Source organism: Danio rerio, chromosome 18, assembly GCF_052040795.2.
Source record: "Danio rerio strain M-AB ecotype USA chromosome 18, GRCz13ab, whole genome shotgun sequence".
NCBI lineage: Eukaryota > Metazoa > Chordata > Actinopteri > Cypriniformes > Danionidae > Danio > Danio rerio.
Window position 1 is genome coordinate 32,865,668 of NC_141038.1, and position 19,241 is coordinate 32,884,908.

The 19,241-nt window shown below is 39.2% G+C and overlaps 1 protein-coding gene and 2 long non-coding RNA genes across 4 annotated transcripts in view; 1 reads left to right on the forward strand and 2 right to left on the reverse strand.

Moving 5' to 3' along the window:
* Positions 1-19,241, reverse strand: part of LOC137488296 (uncharacterized) — a 724,224-nt gene that overhangs the window by 381,400 nt on the left and 323,583 nt on the right. The window lies entirely within an intron of this gene.
* Positions 1-19,241, forward strand: part of tcf25 (TCF25 ribosome quality control complex subunit) — a 90,155-nt gene that overhangs the window by 42,144 nt on the left and 28,770 nt on the right. For both annotated transcript variants that reach the window (XR_015514249.1, NM_001005399.2), the window contains exons 7-11: positions 775-905; positions 995-1,094; positions 7,832-7,925; positions 16,065-16,157; positions 16,402-16,507. Coding sequence is in view for 1 of the 2 variants with exons in the window: in NM_001005399.2 (NP_001005399.2) it covers positions 775-905; positions 995-1,094; positions 7,832-7,925; positions 16,065-16,157; positions 16,402-16,507 (524 nt within the window). In the remaining variant the exon portion in view is untranslated. The remainder of the gene's footprint in view (positions 1-774; positions 906-994; positions 1,095-7,831; positions 7,926-16,064; positions 16,158-16,401; positions 16,508-19,241) is intronic.
* LOC141378851 (uncharacterized) overlaps positions 1-19,241 on the reverse strand; it is a 63,330-nt gene that overhangs the window by 39,611 nt on the left and 4,478 nt on the right. The window lies entirely within an intron of this gene.

A 19,241-nucleotide genomic window follows, 5' to 3' on the forward strand; every position in this document is an offset into this window, starting at 1 on the left:
AGAGGTACTTGTACAGTGAGTTAGCATTAGGAGTATTTTTGGTGTAAACAAAACAACACCAAAGAAACTCTTCACAGATAAACAAAACCCCTCTGCCAGCTTGCATTTCAAAAATGTCATTGACAGAGCAACACAAACATAATGCAGTAGTATATTTGCATGGCTATGTGGAAGGCATTGCCCACGGCTTATGGCAATCACTTGGCAAAGAAGTCTAATAGCCTTTAGTCTCCCTGCCTTTCTTATTTCCAAAATAAGAGCCCAGATGCATAGTATGTTTAATGTCCTGTAAGCGCAGGTCTGTTTTTCACATTTAACACTTACAGGGGAACAAGGAAACTGTTTTATTTGAGAGTGTACTGCACTTATATTTTCCAGCTGTGCCTCGGTATATGCAAATTTTCATTATATGGCACCTTTAAGATATGTAACCAAAATTACATGTGTCTAGCTGTCTAGCTTATAGGATGTACCATTATTATTTTTCTGAAAAGTGAATTGTCTTGAACATCAAAATGCCTTTTTTTCCCCCACAGCTGTATATTATGTTTTGCACATTGTATATTATGTTTGGCACATTGTCAACAAAATTTAATTGCTGATATTAAATGACCAGTATAGTTTTTTCTTCTTAAGTTTACTGAAAGCAGACAGAATAGCTTTTATTACAATTTTGTATTTTGTTGTGAACTGCAGTCTGCATTTGTATAAGAAACCATGCTTGTCTTAATTTTATTCAAGCGAATTATTTGAATTGATTACTGTTGTTTTTAGGTATCTCAATGAGTCTAGTGGAGTCTAAAGATGGAGTTCAGCATTTCACATTTGAACATAATCATGACTATCAGCAAGTTCAGTTCAAGTTTTTTGAGGTGGTGGAGTCAATGGACCCTAATAACATTGTGGTAATGACATTTAATTATTAAATTATTGTATGCACATGAGCAACAAATTTTTAATTTAGTGATATTCTTCTGCTTGTGCTTTCCTTAAGGTTCTCCTACAGATCAACCCATATCATATCGATTCACTTTTGCAGCTGTCAGATGTATGTCGTATGCAGGAAGATCAAGAGACTGCCAGAGATCTCATTGGTGAGGAATTTCACATATACTGTAGTTAGATCATTATCATGAAATATTGTCAAAGACCAAACCAATTTGTATAATTAAAAAAAAATTAGGTGCACAGTTGATTTTGTTGATATTAATATTTCACGAATTAGGAATGACAAAACAGAGCTTATAGATTGACAAAAAAATGAGGGGCTTAGTGTTTGTCTGATATTTGAGCGTTTTTTTCTTTTTAAGTCAAACAGTTGACCTGTTATTAAATAACATTATAATCTGCTGAATGTACTGTACTTTAATCCCTCACAGACTAATATTAATAATTCAAAAACAGAACTTTTTAGGGCCAAGCAACAGTGAATAGGGTTGGGTATTTTTTTTTTCCGATAACAATGCCAAATTGGCACACGCGTGTATGCAGACACACACTTTTACTGTACAATATAAATTTTATTGGCTGCATTTCTAAGCTGCTCATAGTTGTGTTGTTGACATTTTTCTATGCTCAAGTACAGACTTCTTGTGCTCAAGTAAATTGTTTGTTTCCATTAATTAATGAACAAACCAAAAATATATCATGTCCGTAACAAAATGAGAACAACAGATTTAAACGCGTCTCCTTTATTGCATATATATATTGCATATATATATATTGAAGTCTTATTATTAGCCCCCCTTTGAATTTTTTTTTCTTTTTTTTAATATTTCTTAAATTATGTTTCACAAAGCAAGGAATTTTTCACAGTATGTCTGGTAATATTTGTTTTAAAGTCTTATTTGTTTTATTCCGGCGGTTAGGAAACAAGCAGTTTTTAGTTTTTTGAAAACCATTTTAAAGTAAAAATTATTAGCCCCTGTAAGCTATATATTTTTTCTATAGTCTACAGAACAAACCATTGTTATACATTATCTTGCCTAATTACCCCAATCTGTAACGCCGGGGAGTAACACCACAACAGAAGTTAGGATCCAATATGCAGGTTTATTCACAGTCAGGCAAGCAGTGGTCAATATGGGAGCAAACAGGTATGTGAGGACAATCCAGAATCGTAGTCAGTTAAACAATCAAGAGGTCGAAAGGCAGGCGGCAGACAAGGATAACTAAATAAACAAGGCTAGATTCAAAAACAGGAAAACAAGACAAGGAAACCGTGTTGTAATGCTACTTTACAGTGAACAAGACTCGGCAAACTGAAGGGGTGAATGTGTGACTTAAATAGTGTGTGTTAATCAGTCTCTGAAAGTCCTCAGGTGTGCAAATGTAATCAAGCTAGATGAGTGAGCATGGGTGTCAGGGAGAAGTGCATGTATGAAAATGTAGCCCAGGAAAAGTGTAGTTCTAAGTGTGTGTGTTTACCAGCGACATCTGGTGGTTGTTCGCTGGTGAACATGACAGAGCCCCCCCTCTAAGGAGTGGCTTCCAGACACTTGTAATACTGTTCAGGCGGGAGGTGGAGCGGAGGCGGAACTGGGGGAGGGATGGAGGGCCTGGACCATGCAGCGGTGGCGGGACTGGAGGGTGGAGCTGCGGAGGGCCTGGAGTGTGGAGCAGCGGAGGGCCTGGAGCGTGGAGCAGTGGAGGGCCTGGAGTGTGGAGCTGCGGAGGGCCTGGAGCGTGGAGCTGCGGAGGGCCTGGAGCGTGGAGCTGCGGAGGGCCTGGAGCGTGGAGCTGCGGAGGGCCTGGAGCGTGGAGCTGCGGAGGGCCTGGAGCGTGGAGCTGCGGAGGGCCTGGAGCGTGGAGCTGCGGAGGGCCTGGAGCGTGGAGCTGCAGAGGGCCTGGAGCGTGGAGCTGCGGAGGGCCTGGAGCGTGGAACTGCAGTGGCCCTGGATCATGAGGCTGCGACCATTGAGGAAGCTTAGGTGGCGGCAGCCATTCAGGAAGTTCAGCAGGCGGTGGCCATTCAGGAGGTTTGGGCGGCGGCAGCCATTCAGGGAGTTCAGGTGGCGGCAACCATTCAGGAAGCTCAGGTGGCGGCGGCCATTCAGGAAGCTCAGGAGGCGGCGGCCATTCAGGATGCTCAGGAGGCGGCGGCCATTCAGGAAGCGGCGGCCATTCAGGAAGCTCAGGAGGCGACGGCCATTCAGGAAGCTAAGGAGGCGGCGGCCATTCAGGAAGCTCAGGAAGCGGCGGCCATTCAGGAAGCTCAGGAGGCGACGGCCATTCAGGAAGCTCAGGAGGCGGCGGCCATTCAGGAAGCTCAGGAGGCGGCGGCCATTCAGGAAGCTCAGGAGGCGGCGGCCATTCAGGAAGCTCAGGCGGCGGCGGCCATTCAGGAAGCTCAGGCGGCGGCGGCCATTCAGGAAGCTCAGGCGGCGGCCATTCAGGAAGCTCAGGCGGCGGCCATTCAGGAAGTTCAGGTGGCTGCAGCTCTGGCAGCTTTGGCAGCACTGGAGGGTCTGGCAGCACTGGAGGGTCTAGCAGCTCTGGAGGGTCTGGCAGCTCTGGAGGTGGCGGTGGCAGCTCTGGAGGTGGCGGTGGCAGCTCTGGCAGTAACAGCTCTGGTGGTGGCATCAGCTCTGGTAACTCAGGTGGTGGTGGCCATTCTGGTGGCTCAGGTGATGGTATTTCAGGAACTGAAACAGGAACTATGGCAGGAACGGACAAGGAACAGGAAACCATCTTGTGAGCTGGTGGCAGATTGGCGCTTACCACATTGTGAGCTGGAGGGCTGGTTGTGACCACATTGTGAGCTGGAGGACTGGCGTCGGCCATCTTGTGAGCTGGAGGACTGGAGTCGGCCATCTTGTGAGCTGGAGGACTGGAGTCGGCCATCTTCTGAGCTGGAGGACTGGAGTCGGCCATCTTGTGAGCTGGAGGACTGGAGTCGGCCATCTTGTGAGCTGGAGGACTGGAGTCGGCCATCTTGTGAGCTGGAGGACTGGAGTCGGCCATCTTGTGATATAACTGATGCTCAGGAGACAGGAGTGAGGGTGATGCCAGCATTAATGTTTCAGTGGGGTGTACAGCAAGCCCTGTTGTCATCTGGTCTTGCTGTACACTGCCCCCCCAAAAAACATTTAGGAGTTTCCTCCACCTCACCTACGGTGAAGGGGGACCCACTAAGTTGCAGAGCCAGATCAATGTAGAACTCAAGTGTCCAATGGGGGTCATGCAGTGGCATTGTGGAGTACAGAGGTTCAGATAATCCTCCACGAAAAAATATCATCAGGCATAAATCATCCAAAGATGTTAAATGGGCTACCTGGATGAAGTCCTCCACGTATTCCTCTATAGACCGGGCTTCCTGACGCAGACACATGATCTTTATACCCGCTGGATCCATTGTGTGGCCGAGTCTTCTGTAACGCCGGGGAGTGGCACCTTCTGTTGTTGGTGTCACTCCCCGGCATTACACAACCAGCCTAGTTAACCTAATCAACCTAGTTTCGCCTTTAAAAGTCTCTTTAAGCTGTATAGAAGTGTCTTGAAAAAATCAAATAAAAAATTATTTCCTGCCATCATGACAAAAAAAAAAAAAAAAAACGTTTATTAGAAATGAGTTATTTAAACTTATGTTTAGAAATGTGTTAAAAACATCTTCTCTCCGTTAAACAGATATTGGGGGAAAAATAAACAGGGGGGCTAATAAAAAATAGTAATATTATAATTATATATTATATTATTATATTATAATATTATCAGATTATTATACTTGAAAATTTCCTGATATATTTAGCAGCCAGGGAGCAATTAGGGCTTAGGTGCCTTGCACAGGGGCACCTCAGCTGCAATTAGTTTGATTCCAAGTCCCTAATCATAAGGCCAAAACTGCCTGGGCCGGAAATTACTCAAGCTTCTCCCAAAAGAAAATAAGACAATATACAAGATGCATCACTGAAAACCTTTACCTTTCAACAAAAAGTGCCATGTCCAATGTTATCACAGTATGGAAAAAATATTCAAAGTTCTGTACCATTGAAAATAGCCTAAGCTGCTCTAAAACATCCTAATTACCTTGATTCATTGGAAAGAGTTTTTTTTATCTACTTAACAGGTAAAAAACAGAAGCTTTCTGTCTTTGGTTAGTCATGGGCTAGTCAAAGGAGCTCAGTGGTGGCATGCAGCTGTGTATTGTGGCTGCTCACAAGTAAGGAAAAAGCTATAAGACCATATCTAAATGTTTTAACGTTTCAGTGGCTACAGTGCTAAATATTATATAAAAAACAAGACATTCCACACTATAAAAAATCTGTGGATGTGGTCAGAAGCCAAAAGTGGCCAAGAGGATAGTTAGAGAGGTAAATTAAAATCCAAGGATCACCACCAAGGCCATCCTGATGACGGTTCTGCTGGTGGCAACATCCTAAGGCAGGCAGTCCAACTGACACTGCAAATAATGAACAACGTTTACTTCCCCATGACTATTTACACTTTATGGAATTTTTCATTAAACATGAGACAAATTAGCTGTTATTTCTCCAAAATTGCAAAAAATTATACAATTTTGGATAAGTGATAATTATATATTTATCTCCTAATGCAATACTTAGCTGATAATATATTTTGAGACAAAAACAAATATGTAGTTCTTTCATGCGTTACACTAAAGGGTAGAAATGGATATTTAATTAATTACAAACATATGTGACCCTGCACAACAAAAACAAAGGTGTTATAAATAGGCTTTACGTTGATGCATGGTTTGTTAAGATAGGAAAAATGTATGTTGATCACTTTTTAATGTTTCAGATCATCAAACTATTAGTCAAAATATTAGTCAAAGATTACACAAGTAAACACATCATGCAGTTTTGAGATGGTTTTTATTAATAATGGAAAAGAAAACATAACACTACGTAGCCCTTTGTGGTCCATGGGGTTAAATCTTGTATTAAAGTATGTAAGTGGTTGAACTAGGTATTGCAGTCCAGGATCAAAACACATGCAAGTGCAGATTGCCAGATTGATGTAAGCGTGCCTGACTATCAAGCCTAAAGACTGATTTAAGGCTGATTTGAACAGTTTTCCAAAAATATTTCCCCTTACCAAAAAGAGTTTTTGTCCTAACCAACACCTGAAATTTATATTTTGGAAACAGCTTCTATTTCTCACAGGTAAACAACAGATCTGTAAACTGATAACTTCAGGGACACCTCATGTGCTTTATTCTGTGTTAAATGCTAATAATGTAAGTTTGAATGCCATTTTGCATTAAATTTATTGCCATACTACTGAAAGCAGTGCAGATAGTTCACCTCTGATCTTGAAAATAAAATAAACCGTTTGTAACTGGACTTTAGAACTGACTCAGTGCAAATTAACAAATATCAATCATTTAGCATGTACATATAATAATGTACATATAATAATAAGAGGTTTATGTTTATTGATTGGATTGTAAACCTTATAGTTTCGCTGGAGAGCGGTGCAGTAATGTTATTCTCTGCTGCTGAATGGCTGTAATGGTTTAAATTTCTGGTGCATTGCAACCAGTGCAAACAGACAAATTGTTTATCACTTCAAATCTTGTCATGTAGCATGCTGTTAGGACACATGGTTACAATGTAACCTGCTCACTTAAAGTTTGTAATATTCATATTATTTGCTAATTAATAACTACCTCATGTGAAACTCTGAATCTGCGTCTCACTTCAGGGGCTGTTACTAGCCCCTTTCAAACATACATACCTTTCCAGAAAATTACCAGCAATTTTCCGGAAAGGTTTATATGTGTGAACTGGCCCTTTTTGAAAATACCGGTAAATCCGTTCTGGCAATTTTTCCAGAAAGAGATGTTGTTTCATTATTGGTAATTTGGCAGAATGCTGCTCTTTGTAAACGCAGAAGGAAGATTGACAGAAAAAGTGCGTTCACGATTAGAACGCGCTGACTTGAGATGTCTACTCCAGCCAATCAGAACATTCAGACACATTCACATACACGTTGTTTATGAAAATAAAAGCCTTTGGATACTTTTCCAGACACATTTAGCTGCTAGTTGTTGGTCAAATAATGTTTCCATGTTCCTTCTTAATGCCAATTGTGTAAAAAAAAAACAAAAAAAAAACCGATAAAATACTTATGATAAATCGCTGTTTGTTTACCTTCAAGCTCTGCTTGACGCGTGTGCATGTGAAATGCTGGAGTGCTCTGGTGAGCTCCAGCACACACACATATTATATACATCTCGGCATGCGTAAGTGTTCCTTTATATGTTTTTATCGAAGTTGTTATCAATATTTATCCATCCACAGAATTTGTAATGTAATCAAATGTGTAAACATTTAGCTGCAGTTAATGCTTCTGCCTATGGATGTCCCTGAGATAAGCTGCATGAATGCTGAAGCTTTAAATAAAAGTGAAGCCATCATGCCCTATTACATTACATTTACAAATACAATCGCAGGCGTTTTGAGCTCATTTCTGGTTAATGATGTCAAAATTTACCCGTATTTTGGAATGGATGTGTAAACGGTCTTTTCTGGAAAAATTCCGTAACCTCCTTGCCTATGTAAACTGCGCTTTTTTTAATTTACCAGTGAGGTCGTTTCGGTAATTTTCCGAAAAGTTACTGGTATCACTGCATTTACTGCACTTAATGAATGAAATATGTGGTTTTCCATGAAGGCAACCCAGGGTGCTGAAATATAATTGGCTACACTGTTTTGGTCATTTAACCCGTCCAACGTCAAAGACAGACGTTCCTGCACAATTCAAAATCACAATTTTAAAGCAGAATATCTGACTTTAACGTTGTATGTAATATAATTCTTTAAAATAGGGTGCTATTCACAATTATTATTTTTTTTTGTCTGTGCAGAAAGGGCTTTGTACAGTTTTGAGTGTGCATTCCACCCTGTGTTCAGCTTAACATCAGGCACGTGTCGGCTGGACTACTGCAGACCAGAGAACAGGTGAGACCAGCTTTACTACAATAATTCAAATTCTGCAAGTGTCAAATAAGATGTAATCAAAGATGTACCTCAATATAATAAAATGCGCATAAAAAATGTGTTAATTTAATGTTTCCAGTTTAAACATTACATAAAAAGTAAGTTTTAATTCAAAGTATTATGATAATTTATTTATTAAGTTACAGTGCAATCAAATTCATAAATTTAAGACACAAATTTCAGAATTCATAAATACTCCAATCCAATGAATACATTTAAAATGAAATTCATTATTACACCAATGCAATTGGTTAATTCAAGTATAATTAATAATTTCACAAGTAAAAAGCATAAATATAAAAAAAAAATGGTAACACAAAAAAATCTCACCTAAATACATTTAAAATGTTTACACAAATATGTGCATCACACATTTATGAATGGTGCATTTGAAAATCGTCACACTTACGTAGATTGCTTTAGATTTGTGTACTGTATATTTGAGACCTTCCTGGCAGGACAAACCCTTTTTTTGAAGATACTTTGTTAAGCCAATTGCGGTGAGGCTTTTAACCCACCAATCAAACTTTACTAACAGGACAGACATTTTGCACTTGTACTGTGCATGCAGTACGGAGTAAAGTAAACTGTTTATTACATACAACAGGGATCATTTTACTTGTCAGGATTTCCATGTCAGGTTTTTAAACTATTCCATGCCATTATAATAGAAATATGTCTATAATCTGCAAAGCTGAGAAGTTTGCTGTTGCAGTGCATGGTGCATTTCAGACTCATAGCATGACAACAAAATGGAGCTGTATGAAATTATACGCCGTTAAGGTAATATTTCCTGCTCCACTCACAATACAATAACTAAAATAAGATACTATAACTAAATGTGAGCTAGAAGTTTACATACATAATAAATAATAGATAAATAGGAAGGACAAGATGGCATGATTAATGACATGCTGAATATTACTTAAGAAACCTGAATGTAAGTTTTTGACACTTTTACTGCTTAAAAATACTTTAATATGTTTGAAGATATTTAAGAAACATACTAATTGCACAAACCTTTTTTGTTATTTGAAAAACAATTCTAAAGTCAGTTATTTATTTTTGAATATGTCCATTCCATGTCAGAATGCCTGTCTTTGTTTTGGTCTGTATAACCCCACACTGCCAATTTATCCAATATTGTAACACCCAGGTTTGCCTTGAAGAAAAAAAAGTACTTTACTGTATTTTATTCTTAAAACCTTTAAGTCTTGAAGCCTACATTAGTGTATGCGGGCACATGACAATGCGACCTCCAGAGAACTGCAGCAGCCTCTGAAATTAGATGCAATTTCAGAGTTATAACAATTTGCATGATGTGGTAATTAATTAGCAAATAACATAACTATTACAAACATAAACATTAGCTGAGCAACGTGCATTCTAACACTGTGTCCTAACATCACGCGACATAACATAACAGAAACCTTTAAAAAACAGAGCCATTCAGAATAGTGCACTGCATTCCAATGAAATTGCAAGGTTTAGAATAAATGCATATTAAACATCTGTAACATTATTAAAATTAAGAATTACTTAATCACAATCACATGCTATGTTTCCTTCCAAAAATGTGAATGAATTTCTGCAAAACTAGATTATCACATAAAAGACATGCAAATAAAGCAGCGTTTCCATCTAATGAGTTAAAGCGAACAAAAACGTCCCTTCTTCATTAACTGGCACCAAATATCAACAGTAAAAACTGAATTTACTGCAGGGGGAGAAGCTGCGTCAATCTTTTCTTCATCTAATAAAAGACTTGCGCCTGACACGCAGTGAACACACGGTGTCGTTTGAAGGTGTGAGACGCGGAGCACAGACGCTATTGATTCTGGAGGTCATTAATAATATAATAACACTAGCATTTAAACGGTAAGGCGTTTTAGAATGACCAAAACAACCATTCAGATGTTTTACAATGTGCTCAGCCTGCTGGTTTGTTCATTTAAAGACATTTTTATCGCCATATGATCTCTTATTACAACATCACATGACCTTTTTTAATGCGCATACTGAATTTTGTGCATTTAAACCATCGCAGTTTCCATCGCAGTTTATGTGCATCTTTTCTTATCGAATAAAATGTTTATCCTAACTAGTTATGCTCATAAGTTTTTTATGTGCATTTTCAACATTTATGTGCATCTTGGAATTTCCATCAACTGTTTTTTTTATGCGCATATCCAAAATGCACATAAAAACGTGCGTGGTGGATGGAAACATAGCTACAGTCACAGTTCTAACATTTATTTTCAAATTACATGGCTATTTTATCATTTAGATCTGATAACGTATATGCATCTTGTCATGTAAAATGGTAATCAAACTCACAATGGTAGCATTTAACACTGAATAAAGCACATAAACATTAACTTATCCCGGAGGTGATGCCTGCGTCGGTGACTGCCAGTGCTAACGTTAGCAATGGTTGCTCAGTTGAGCCTCGCCTTCCTCCGCCGACCTGCTATGCTGAGGAGCCTCACTTATGCCGGTCCTTCTTGTCCAAATGTTCCCTGTACTTCTCCCTGCAGTCGTCTTTGTTTTATTCAGAGCAGTCCAAGGTGGCGTTCGTTATCACCCTCCTTTCGGGAAGGGTGGCTCAATGGGGAACCACAGCATGGGAGAAGAAATTACCATGTTGTTCCTCATTTGACCTGTTCTCTAAGGAACTCAAAAAGTTCTTTGATCGGGCCGCCTCTGGGAGAGAGGCCGCCCGAGTCCTCGCTGAGCTCCGCCAGGGGAATCGGAGCGTGGCAGACTATTCCTTTAAGTTCCGCACTTTGGCTGCTGAATCCGGCTGGCTCAATGGGACATGTTCCTTCATGGCCTTTCTGATCGTCTTCAGGATGAGATCTACTCCCTAGATCTTCCCAAAACTCTCGACGAGCTGGTGGATTTGGCCATCCGGGTGGACACCAGACTGCTTCGCCGTGAGAGTCGCATGCGGCAAAACAGGTTTCCGGATCCTGTTCCTGACTCAGATCCCGCTTGTCCGTACAGGAAAAGCGCCGGCAAAGAACGGAGGGACTCTGTCTTTACTGCAATGGGGCGGGGCATCGGGTGGCTTCCTGTCCTGTAAAAGACAACACCCATCAGTAGGTAAGAGGTTACTGATGGGTGAAATTAATTAGGACAAATCCTCTACGTCTGCTACATTACTGCCCGTCACCTTATCATGGGGTTCCGGAACTCAAGACACACAGGCGCTCGTCGATTTCGGGGCGGAGGGAAACTTCATTGACTCTAGTTTCCGGTTATAGCACTGTCACAACCCATTGCAGTACGCGCACTCAGCGGACTTTCCCTTCCCACCATTACTCACTCCACTAAACCCATAAAACTGATCACGTCTGGAAATCATGTTGAAAACATTAAATTTTTTTTAACAGACTGTTCTAACACACCGGTGGTTTTAGGTCATCCTTGGTTGATTCTTCATAAGCCTCATATTAACTGGGGTTTTAATACTATATTTTCGTGGAGTGAGAACTGTCATCAGTCCTGTCTTTCGTCTGCTCCTTCTGCTGTTTCTTGTTCTGTGTTTCTGGAGGAGCGTATGGACCTGTCAAACGTGCTCAGTGGGTACCTCGACCTGAAGAGAGTGTTCAGTAAGTCTCGAGCTGCTTCTCTGCCTCCTCATCGTCCCTATGACTGTGCAATAGACTTATTGCCAGGTACGTCTCCGCCTAAAGGCAAGTTATACTCTCTTTCTATTCCTGAGAGGGAGGCCATGGAGAAATATATTTCCGATTCTCTAGCGGCCAAGATCATACGGCCCTCTTCTTCACCGGCGGGGGCAGGGTTCTTTTTCATGAAAAAGAAGGATGGGTCTCTTAGAAACTGCATTGACTATCGAGGGCTGAACAGCATCACGGTAAAGAATACGTATCCTTTGCCGCTGATGTCTTCAGCGTTCGAGCGTCTGCAGGGGGCTTCGTTTTTCATGAAATTAGATCTCTGCAACGCATATCATTTGGTTCGCATGAAGCAGGGCCATGAGTGGAAAACCGCCTTCCTTACCCCTAGGGGGCATTTTGAATATTGTGTTCTTCCTTTTGGGCTTTCTAATGCTCCTGCGGTTTTCCAAGCACTCGTAAATGACGTGTTGCGAGACATGATTGATCAGTTTATTTATGTCTACCTGGATGACATTCTGATTTTTTTCTCGTTCTCTCCAGGAACATGTGCAGCACGTCAGGCGAGTGCTTCAGCGGCTGCTAGAGAATGGACTTTTTGTCAAGGCGGAGAAATGCGTGTTCCATGCACAGTCTGTTCCCTTTCTAGGACACATTGTGTCAGTCGAGGGGGTGCGCATGGATCCAGAGAAGGTTCAGGCTGTAGTAAATTGGCCAATTCCGGAGTCTCGTAAGGCCCTGCAGAGATTTCTGGGCTTCGCCAATTTTTACAGGCGTTTTATTCGCAATTTCAGCCAGCTCGCCGCTCCTCTGACGTCCTTAACCTCCTCCAAAACTCCTTTCAGGTGGTCGAGTGCAGCACAGGCTGCATTCTCCAATCTGAAGAGCCGCTTTGTTTCAGCTCCCATTCTAGTGACACCTGATCCCTCCCGGCAGTTTGTGGTGGAGGTTGACGCGTCAGAGGTGGGGGTGGGCGCTATCCTGTCCCAGCCTGCCGCCTCGTATGACAGAATTCATCTGTGCGCGTTTTTTTCTCATCGATTATCTCCCGCAGAACGAAACTACGACATTGGTATTAGGGAGTTTTTGGCGGTCAAACTCGCTTTGGAGGAGTGGCGTCATTGGTTGGAGGGCTCGGGGGTTCCCTTTATCGTTTGAACCGATCATAAGAACCTCGAATACATCAGGTCCGCCAAACGACTCAGCTCCAGGCAGGCTCGGTGGGCATTATTTTTCGGACGTTTCGACTTTACCATCTCTTATCGGCCGGGTTCCAAAAACATCAAACCCGACGCGTTATCCCGTCTTTTTGATTCTTCCGAGCGCAATACGTTTCTTGAGCCCATCGTTCCCCAGAGGATTTGTATTTCTGCTGTGACATGTGAAATCGAGAGCAGGGTTCGCACAGCCCTGGACGGGGTAACGCCCCCGGATGCCCACCCAGTCGTTTGTTTGTGCTGGAGGGGATTCGGTCTGACATCATTCGATAGGGACATTACTCCAATGTGGCTTGTCATCCAGGGGTGAGTCGTACATTATTTTTAGTTAAACAGCGATTCTGGTGGCCAGCTTTGGCACGGGACATACGGGAGTTTGTTTTGGCCTGTTCTGTTTGTGCTGTTTCTAAGACTTCTAATCGCCCTCCTGCTGGACTCCTTCACCCGCTGTCAGTGCCTTTGTGACCCTGGTCGCACATTTCGCTAGATTTTGTCACCGGTCTCTCGCCATCTGGTGGCAATACGGCTGTTTTGACCGTTGTGGACCGGTTCTCGAAGGCTACTCATTTTATTCCTCTGCCCAAATTACCCTCAGCCAGAGAGACTGCAGATGCTGTCATTAATCATGTCTTTCGCATTCATGGCCTCCCGACGGACGTGGTTTCTGACAGGGGGCCCCAGTTTGTCTCTAAATTTTGGAGAGAATTTTGTCATTTATTGGGAGCGACTGTAAGTCTTTCTTCTGGTTTTCATCCTCAGAGTAACGGTCAAACAGAGAGGGCCAACCAAGATCTCGAGCGCATGTTACGTTGTTTGGTTTCCCAGAATCCTTCCTCTTGGAGTCAGCAGCTCCCTTGGGTGGAGTACGCACACAATTCATTACCAGTGTCGGCTAAGGGCCTTTCTCCGTTTCAGTGTAGCTTAGGTTACCAGCCACCAGCTTTTCCCAGTCTGGAATCCGAAGTCGCGGTCCCCTCCGCCCACGCCTTTGTCCAGAGGTGTCGACGCACTTGGAACAGGGCCAGACAGACCCTCCTCCAAGTGGGTGCGTGCACCAAGGCTAAAGCCAATCGCCACTAGTCGAAGCCTCCCGTTTACGTCATCGGTCAAAAAGTGTGGCTTTTAACTAAGAATATTCCCTTGCATTCCGTATGTAATAAACTTGCACCTAAATTTATTGGCCCATTTACTGTCATCAAGATCATTAGTCCGGTGGCAGTCCGCCTCAAACTTCCTCCAGCGTACAGGAGAATTCATCCTGTGTTCCATGTTTCCAAATTAAAGCCCGTTTTTCATACGGCGATTAATCCGCCCACTCCGTTTGTTTTGTTTTTGTGGCCCACGTGTAATTGTTTTGGTCACGTGGCTTGACGGCACTCCGCTGGATTGATTGTTCGCCTGCTGATACACATTATCGTGCCTATATAAGTGCTACGTGTTTAGTGTTCATTGTCAGTTCGTTACGTGTGCTTATGTGTGTGTTTCTGTCTGTGCTCAGGACCGTGAGGAGTTTCTTCTAGAGCCTGTTTTCCTGCTTGATCCCTGCCCTGTTCCTCTAGCCCTAGCACCGCACTCATTTGTTGCACCTGTTTTTTGAGTTTGACTGTGTCAAATAAATACTTTTTTTTCACTCGCAATTGGATCTATCTGAACATTTATTTGAGTGTGACAGAAAATATTGTTTTGTAATATTTTAATCCTTTATATTTATACTCTATATATATCCTTATTTTATCCTATACATATCCTTTAATAATATTTTTTTTCATATGTAAAGATATTTGCGTATTGCTCTACATCTTGTGTATATTAAGCAATGTGTAAGCGAGGCGCACAACTAACGTGCTTTGTTCTGTTCTATTGAAACATCTATTATATTTTCTCAAAATAGCAACGCGCCAGCAATGCGCCTCAACACGCCTTCAGTTTAAGACCAGAAGGCCTATGGGCGCACATATGAGCGCAAATGCATTTGCTATTTAAACAGTGTGGCGCAAAACGTCAAAATGACTCTTGCGCCAAGCTCAAACTAGCAAACAACAATTGCATTACGCCTTTTGCCACATTGCGCCGGGTGTATGATAGGGCCCTTTATGTTCAAACTTATTAAAAAATATATGAAATATTTCAATCAAAATCTTACAGGTCTGTAAGCTCCCACCTAGTAACCTATTACAATATTCAATTTAGTTTTCAATTCAAGTTTGTGACACAATACACAATAATTCTAGTTTTAAAGCAGATTTATAAGAAGTGCACATTATTGTATAGCTATAAAAATAAAAAAAATGTTGAGGTTATTAGTTATGATAACTTTATTAGTTACTAATAACTTTAACTAGTTGACTTTTTTTTTTTTTCATATTATAAAAAACTACTCAAAAATCTCTCTCTCTGCTATTCTGGTTTTCAGGTGAAAGGTAAAAGACCAATTCTTAAACCAGAGAAGGTGAACATGTTTTTTGTTAATAAACATTATATAAACTAGTTTGCTATTTTACTGTATTATTATTGTGCTTTTTCAGAGTAAAAATCTTTCAAGCATTAGTCTTAAAAAATGAAATGCTTAAAGATGCAAGTGGAACAGATGAAAAAGCACATATATATGCTCTTAATTAGAGATGGTAAAAGGGATTAGACCTATTGTCATGGCTATAAAAAAGTGGGACTGTCCCACTCACATTCAATTTTTTAGATATTGTTGCCACTTTAAAATGTTTGAGATCATTTTCAGATTAGTGTTTTTAATACAGTATGTTTTTCCTTAAAGGTAAGAATTACCTATTTTAAAATGTAAAAAATTAAAGCCAAAATGTGAAAAATTTACATTATTTATATTTTTATAGCAATGTGTGACATATTTTTGACCTTCCTCCTTAATAAAAGGACCATAAATTAATTCTTAGGAAACAGGAATTCTTGCATTATACTCCACCTGCTATTATTTTAAAGACAGCCTTTTCAAAAAAATTAGTTAGTGGCTCAGAATTAAAAGCACACATAACACAGCAGTTGAGTCTGATGTTTTTCTATTACACAACTACATCCAAAAGTAAATAATTTGCAATGCACAAATATCACCAAATATTTTTTTTATAACTATAAAAGTACAGGCCTGCAGCCTCATTACTAGGCGCAAATCACAGTAGTGCTGGTATACAGCCATATCGCTGTGCCACTCGCATGTTATATGTAGATATATACTTAGACAACATCTTTCTCACCCTCCTATGTGTTTGCAGGGGTTTTTATTTGGCACTGTTCAAGCACATACAATTTCTGGAGAAGAGAGGTTGTCCCCGCACAGCCCTGGAGTACTGTAAACTGATTCTGAGGTACCATACGACATCAGAAAAATGCAATTATCTTACTGTATTACATTATGAAAACAAACAATGTGTTTCTAGCACAATACAGTTAAATATTTGTACTGCTTGTGGATAGATTGTAACTTTTTGCTATTTACTACTTATTGTTCTTAGTTTGATGTTTAGAAAAAAAACAATTTGAAAACCTTCACTGTAACATCTTAACACCACAAATAACTCACAGATCATTGTAATTTATTTATTTTTTCAGTCTGGACCCAGAAAATGACCCCCTCTGTATGCTGCTTTTCTTTGACTTCCTCTGCTTGCGTTGTCATGAGTACAGCACTCTTATTCGACTCTATGAGGAGTGGGAGGTAAAAAAAAAGCTGTTTTTACTCATGTCTGAATGTTTTAAACAGGTGATTGTTTGTGCTCATAACAAAGAAAGCCATTGGCTTTACTAATAGCCTCATGAATCTTTTTTTCATCATCGCCAAAGTACTCCAGCAGTGTCATTTCTGTGACAAATGCATCAGTAGCTTTTGACTACTAAGTGGAGATTTAAGCATATAAGTCAAGTATTTGGAAATAATTAAAGCACCATAATATAGACTACTCATTACTATAATTTAGAGTTCAACACATTCAACTGGTGCTCGGTAAATTTACATAATGGAAAACTGTTATTTGTTATATTGTTCATAAATTAAACCATTGCTTCAACTTGTGATAATGTATAATATGCAACATTGTCGCATTTTATTAATGCTTTTTTAATTTAAAATTGATTTTTTTTTTGGTCAAACGAATAATCACCATGAATTGTGCATTCCTATGTGAATCCCGTGTGAAATTCTTGTGGCTTTTCTGCTGTTTACTGCACATCACAAAATCTGTACATTAGTGTAATTGTTTTGTAGTCTAGTGTTTTTTAAATGAAATATATAAACCATAAACTTGCATATCTGTGAGTTTGCCATCATGGCAGTACTTCATGTTGTGTTGGAGGAAGTATGGCACACTAAACAGCAACTGCTAAACAGAATAAAGCATAAACAATGCAACTGATTAAAATTGAGTTTTTATTTGTTAACATGTAATGGTAGTATTAAATAAATGTTACAATATTAAAACCAACTGTTTATAAAATGAGCAAAAAGCCTCTAATGACGTCAACACAATAGAAAACAATTTACTGTCAATTGTGGAAAATAACAACAATTATTAACTGAAAAAATATAAAATGTCTAATATAATTACTAATATAATGTGAATACAAAAAGGGGTGGCATGGTGGCTCCGTGGTTGGCACTGTCGCCTCACAGCAAAAAGGTCATTGGTTTGAGTCCCATCTGGGCCAGAAGGTCTTTCTATGTGGAGTTTGCAAGTTCGCCTTGTGTTTATGTGGGTTTCCTCCGGGTGCTTTGGTCAATTATAATTACAAATATCAATATTAGTCTATATAGAAATATCTAATCTTAAAACACAAAGAGGTAGGCAGTTAGAAAGACAGACAAAATTGAAAATGATATTATATCTATGTTCATTAAATTGTACATGTTTTTATCCTGGGTGCTATAACATTCATAAAAAGAAAAAGGCAACATTTGATGATGAAGACTGAAGGAATGATCCTGAAAGTTTCGAATCACAGGAATAAATAAAGATTTACATTAAATTATACAAATTTAGTAAACATTATTAAAATTAATTGAAATATTTAGTTTTTTAGTGTTTTGAAGAAAATAAATGCAGCCTTGCATCTTTCAATAAGATTAAAATTAATCTTGCCAATCTAAAACTAAAACGAAGGGCAAGCCCTTAAAATAATGTACAGGGGTCTGTTCTTCGTACCTCGCTTAAATGATCTAAGATGACTTGACAGATTCCGGATCTTTTAATCTTGGTAACTGATTCAGTTATCCATCTGAGCAAAATTACATAAAATTCGTAGTAAACACTTTTTAAATATGATACGCAATAACTTTCCACATTTGTTGTGGGCTGCAGGCTTTACACTTTCATGTGTCAAAAGTATTTAGCAATTTATTTAGTTTTATGATTTAGATCGGATTTTCTTTCTTATAATAGCATCGGCCTATTTAAGTGTCTAATCGCCATCAAAAAGCAATTTGATATTGGTAAAGGTGTCTGCAACTTTTGCGAAGCATCAAATCACAGTCATTTGAGAAGTCAAAGCATGTGCATAAATTATTATTTCTTTTATAAAACAAACAAACAAACAAAAACAGCTGGTTATTGTGCATGTCTATTATCATACAGAAATTGTACTAAAGCTGGGTCAGTACTTTAAAACAGTACTGTGTTTGTGTTTTTGTCTAAATAGTCACTCTAGACACTCTTTGATCCACTCTTTGATATTATATTATTGTAATATAATATCAAATAATATAATATTTGATATTATTTTATAATTGTTATATTAATATTTTATATATTTAAATTTATTTATTTATTTTTATATTTTACTTATATACGTATAACATGAATATTATTAAATATTTAATATGAAATATTATTGATTATTATAAATGTATTTACAATTTTCTTTTATTATTTTACTTTTTTTCCCAAGTCTATATAACCCATAGGTTAAAATGTAAAAAAAATTTTACATTCGGTAGATACTTTCAATATCTCTTTTACTTGAAATGACCTGATCTAATCCTTTTTATATGAAATGAGCCTGCTCCCAAGCAGGTTTGACCTGCAAGAACTGTTGCTATGATTTGAAGAACATTTGAAGAACCTATTGATCCTGGATCATGTAAAATCGTCAATAACCAAATCCAGCTGAGTAATCCAAGTACAAAGAACAGAGCCCAGATCTACAAAACTGTTGTAAACTACTTGTAAAAAAAGGCCATGATTCATTCCCTTTTATTTTCCTCAGGCCTCTCTTTGCCTTAATTCTGTTGTGGTGTTCATTTTTTTAAAGTTTCTCTTATTACTTTTAGTTTAGTTTTAACATGGCTAATGACAGAGGAAGGCAGTTGGTTTTTCCAGCATTTAGGAGCTTCAGATCCTGAAATACTATATGAATTATTATACATTCTAAACTTTTGCAATAAAATACATAATTTAAAC